Here is a 4238-nt window from a genome sequence, read left to right on the forward strand (position 1 = left end):
GCAGCAGGACCTGCAACAGGAACAGTCACAGCAGCTGCAGCACCTGCGGCAGGAACAGTCACAGCAGCAGCAGCAGCACCTGCGGCAGGACCAGTTACAGCAGCAGCAGCACCACCTGCGGCAGGAACAGTTACAGCAGCAGCAGCACCTGCGGCAGGAACAGTCACAGCAGCTGCAGCAGCACCTGCGGCAGGAACAGTCACAGCAGCAGCAGCAGCACCTACGGCAGGAACAGTCACAGCAGCTGCAGCACCTACAGCAGGACCAGTCACAGCAGCTGCAGCACCTGCAGCAGGACCAGTTACAGCAGCTGCAGCAGGACCAGTTACAGCAGCAGAAGCAGGAGGAACAGTTACAGCAGCAGCACCTACAGCAGGACCAGTTACAGCAGCAGCAGCAGGAGGAGGAGGAGGAGGAACAGTTACAGCAGCAACAGTTACAGCAGCAGCATCAATTACAGCAGCAAGAGCAGGGCCAGTTGCAGCAGCTGCAGCAGAAGCAGGAGGAACAGTTACAGCAGCAGCAGCTGCAGCAGCAGCAGGAACTGCTACAGCAGCAGCGACAGGAACAGTTACAGATGCAGCAGCTGCAGCAGCAGCAGGAACTGTTACAGCAGCAGCAGCTGCTGCACCAGCAACAGTTACAGCAGGAGCTGCTGCACCAGCAACAGTTACAGCAGCAGCAGCTGCAGCAGCAAGAACAGTTGCAAGAGCAGCAGCAGCCCCGTCCACTGGAGCCAGAGGAGGAGGAAGAGGTGGAGCTGGAGCTCATGCCGGTGGACCTGGGGACGGAGCAGGAACTGGAGCAGCAGCGGCAGGAGCTAGAGCGGCAGCAGGAGCTGGAGAGACAACAGGAACAGCGGCAGCTGCAGCTTAAACTGCAGGAGCAGCTGCAGCAGCTGGAGCAGCAGCTGGAGCAGCAGCAGCAGCAGCTGGAGCAGCAGCAGGAGGTGCAGCTGGAGCTGACCCCGGTGGATCTGGGAGCCCAGCAGCAGGAGGTGCAGCTGGAGCTGACCCCCATGCAGCCGGAGCTGCAGCTGGAGCTGGTGCCCGCCGCAGGCGGCGGCGGGACTCCGGCCCCGGGCGCTCCAGCCGCGGTCGTGGTGGCCCCCCCGGGCTACGTGGTGCTGCAGGAGCTCATGGTGTTGCCGGCCGTGGCGGCGCCCGCGGTGGTGGCCATCCCGGGCCCCGCGGGCAGCGCGGCGCTGACTCCGGCCAGGCAGCGGCGGCGGCGGCGCGCGCGGGACCGGCCGACCATCTGCGGGGAGTGCGGCAAGGGCTTCAGCCGCAGCACGGACCTGGTGCGGCACCAGGCCACGCACACGGGCGAGCGGCCGCACCGCTGCGGCGAGTGCGGCAAGGGCTTCTCGCAGCACTCCAACCTGGTGACGCACCAGCGCATCCACACGGGCGAGAAGCCCTACGCCTGCTCCTACTGCGCCAAGCGCTTCAGCGAGAGCTCGGCGCTCGTGCAGCACCAGCGCACGCACACCGGCGAGCGGCCCTACGCCTGCGGCGACTGCGGCAAGCGCTTCAGCGTCTCGTCCAACCTCCTGCGCCACCGGCGCACGCACTCGGGCGAGCGGCCCTACGTGTGCGAGGACTGCGGCGAGCGCTTCCGCCACAAGGTGCAGATCCGCCGCCACGAGCGCCAGCTGCACGGCGCCGGCCGCTCGCGAGGCCTGGGCCTGCTCCGCGGCTCGCGCGCGGCCACCGGCGGCCCACCGCGCTCCGAGCAGGCGCCCTGACCGGGACCGGGAGCGGGACCGGCGGGGACGGGCGGGCACGGAGGGGAGGCTGGGGCCGGGGAGGGCGCGGGCTCCTCCCGCCCTGTTCCGTGGCCGCGGGGCCGGGCTTCCAGCGCTCTCCTTGCTTAGCCGAGGGGAGGCCACGTTCGCGCACGGACCCTCGGAAACGCTCCTCGCGCCACGAGAGGAAAGAGAGGAAAGCCGCCGGGGCCACGCAGCCCAGGTGTTGCGCATCCGTACGAACAGCGCGCCGCACAGATTTGTTCCTGGGTGCCGATCCGTGAGGAGGCTGCTAAAGCCCTTTCCCCGGAAAACGGGACTTGGAAGAAGTGAGAGCCACAGGAGAAAACTGCCGGTGACACGTGTGACAGTTGGTGACATCAGACATGCATCGAACACTAACCAGGGAATCGAATATATGTGGTAAAACGCACATGGATAGGATTTGGTCCTGGTGAAAATTTCTTCAAGGAAAAAAAAATGGGGGAAAAAAGGAAATGTATCTGCACTTTGTAGAAAACCGATCAAGGCGTTAAATTGTCCTCAATGGCATTTGCCTTGAAAGTACTTTCTAGAGTGAAAATGCCTCAGGGTGGATATCATCCTGATTAAAATGTTTGTGTTCATAAGCACAGGGTCAGAGTGTCCCCTGGGTCAATGCACAGATGCCAGGAAGCCCTTCCCTGGGTCGAAGCTAAACCTTCCCCCCTGGGGATCCCAGGGTTCCAGCGAGGGTGGGAGGCAGGCTCTCGCCCTCTTTGCTGCCAAGGTCCCGCGCCCACGGTGGCCTGGCAGTGTCCTCTTGAGCAGGAGCCTGCGGCCGAAGCAGAGGGCATTCGAGAATGCCTCTCCACAGTCCAGTGCAGTGTTCCCCTTGGGGAAGGAGCTCTGAGCTGAGCCCGCCCAGACCTCCCTGGGATCTGCCATCTCTGGGCTTCTCTTTTGCTTGTCCAGGGACTAAGGCTATGGGGTTGGGGCCTTGAGACCCAGGGGCAGGGTTCTCCTGGGCCGGGCTATGCAGGCTGCTGGCCTGAGCAGATCCGGCCTCATCACTGGTGGAGTCAGAGGGAGAAATTGGGGGACAAAGGTTGGAGGCAACAGAAATGCTTTTTACAACGTTTACAGAATTGTCTGGGGGTCTGTCCGAGCATCGGCAATGTTAATGCCTGTGGGAAGGCAGGACAGTGGAGGAGGCTGCCCGCCCCTTCTGCCCCAAGTGCTTGCTTCCTGCTCTTGACTTCCCACGTGCGGCTGCTTCGATGCTGCCCCTCTCTTCGCTCCCTGCTTCTCCTTTACTAACACAGCCTGCGGCATTTTACAAATGTGTTGGTTGAGTGAGAAACAAAAATTGAAAAATAAATTTAAATGAAGAAATACGTTGTCTTGTCTCTGTGTTTTCACGGCTGGATTTTGTGTCTTGCCGCCAGTTTCATTTCGGCAGAATATTTTCCTGGTCGCTCTAGAGCGAGGGACTTCATATGCAGTCCCATGCTCAGTGCTCCTCACCCCAGACTCTTCCTTGTAACCTGAGTCCGTTGGCCTTGGATGGGCCTATTCAATAAAACCCTGCTGGGAGGGATGGGGACCCGAGCGTAGATGCTTGAGGAGGCCAGTTTGGGCATCTCCTAAGGACAGCTTTTCCCTTTCTCTGCCACTGTTTACAGTATTTGTGTACAGAGGTGATTTCCTCGGTCCCTCCACCCCCCCGCCAATGGGCCAGAGCCATTTCCCTGAGTAACCATTCACCGAGGTGATGGGGTATCAGATCTTTCAAATGGGGCTCTGACCCCTCAGGGGTGAAGGTCCGGGTCATCCCATTAGACGGGCCTCCTGGAGCAGCAGAGGTGCTGAAGGCAAGGGGGTCCGGGGATGATGGGGGAGATGAGGGCCCACTGCAGCAGTAGGGGCCATAGGGTGACCCCCCCCCCAGGCCTTCTGGCATCAGCGTTCTCCCCCGAGTGGAATCCATGCGGGGTGTGGGGCAAGGAGTGGCCTGAGCAAATGTTGATTCTCTGCCCACATCTTGGGTGGATCCTTTGCAGACACGTGGGCTCCCCCCACCCTGCTTGGCTTCCCCCAGCAGCCCCTGCGGCTCTTCCATCTTCCACACTCGCAGAGAAGAGGACGTGGCCCCCACCTCTGAAGAGTTGTGAAAGCCCGGCTCCCTTCCTCGCGTTGGGATGAGTCTGAGGCACCACTCCTGCTCCAGAGGAGCTCCGCGATGAGGTAGAAGGCCCCTTGCCTCTGTAGGGCTTTGCCTGAGACCCTGTCCTTCCTCCCCACCCCTCCCTGGTCTGCACCCCTGCTTCTACCAGCCTCCCCCGGCGCTTTCCTTGAGTAACATTCTGCAGTCTGCTTCCGGGGAACCCAGGACAGGGGCCCACGTCCGGGTGGGTAGGCCGAGCCTGTTGGTAGGTGAAGGCCATGTGTTGGGTGGGGTTTGTCCCAGGTGCTGACAGGCATTGCTGAAGAGCTCACAGCCCAGTAGGAG

General features: G+C 61.8%; 1 protein-coding gene across 1 annotated transcript in view; it reads left to right on the forward strand.

Annotated features, from left to right (window-relative positions):
* The window catches only part of ZNF853 (zinc finger protein 853), a 7760-nt gene extending 4643 nt beyond the window's left edge, over positions 1 to 3117 (forward strand). Inside the window, exon 4 of the mRNA XM_044915181.1 lies at positions 508 to 3117. Within this exon, the coding sequence (XP_044771116.1) occupies positions 508 to 1747 (1240 nt within the window). The 3' untranslated portion in view covers positions 1748 to 3117. The remainder of the gene's footprint in view (positions 1 to 507) is intronic.
* Positions 3118 to 4238: the final 1121 nt, after the last annotated feature.

The sequence above is a fragment of the Neomonachus schauinslandi genome, chromosome 5 (assembly GCF_002201575.2).
Source record: "Neomonachus schauinslandi chromosome 5, ASM220157v2, whole genome shotgun sequence".
NCBI classification, from domain to species: domain Eukaryota; kingdom Metazoa; phylum Chordata; class Mammalia; order Carnivora; family Phocidae; genus Neomonachus; species Neomonachus schauinslandi.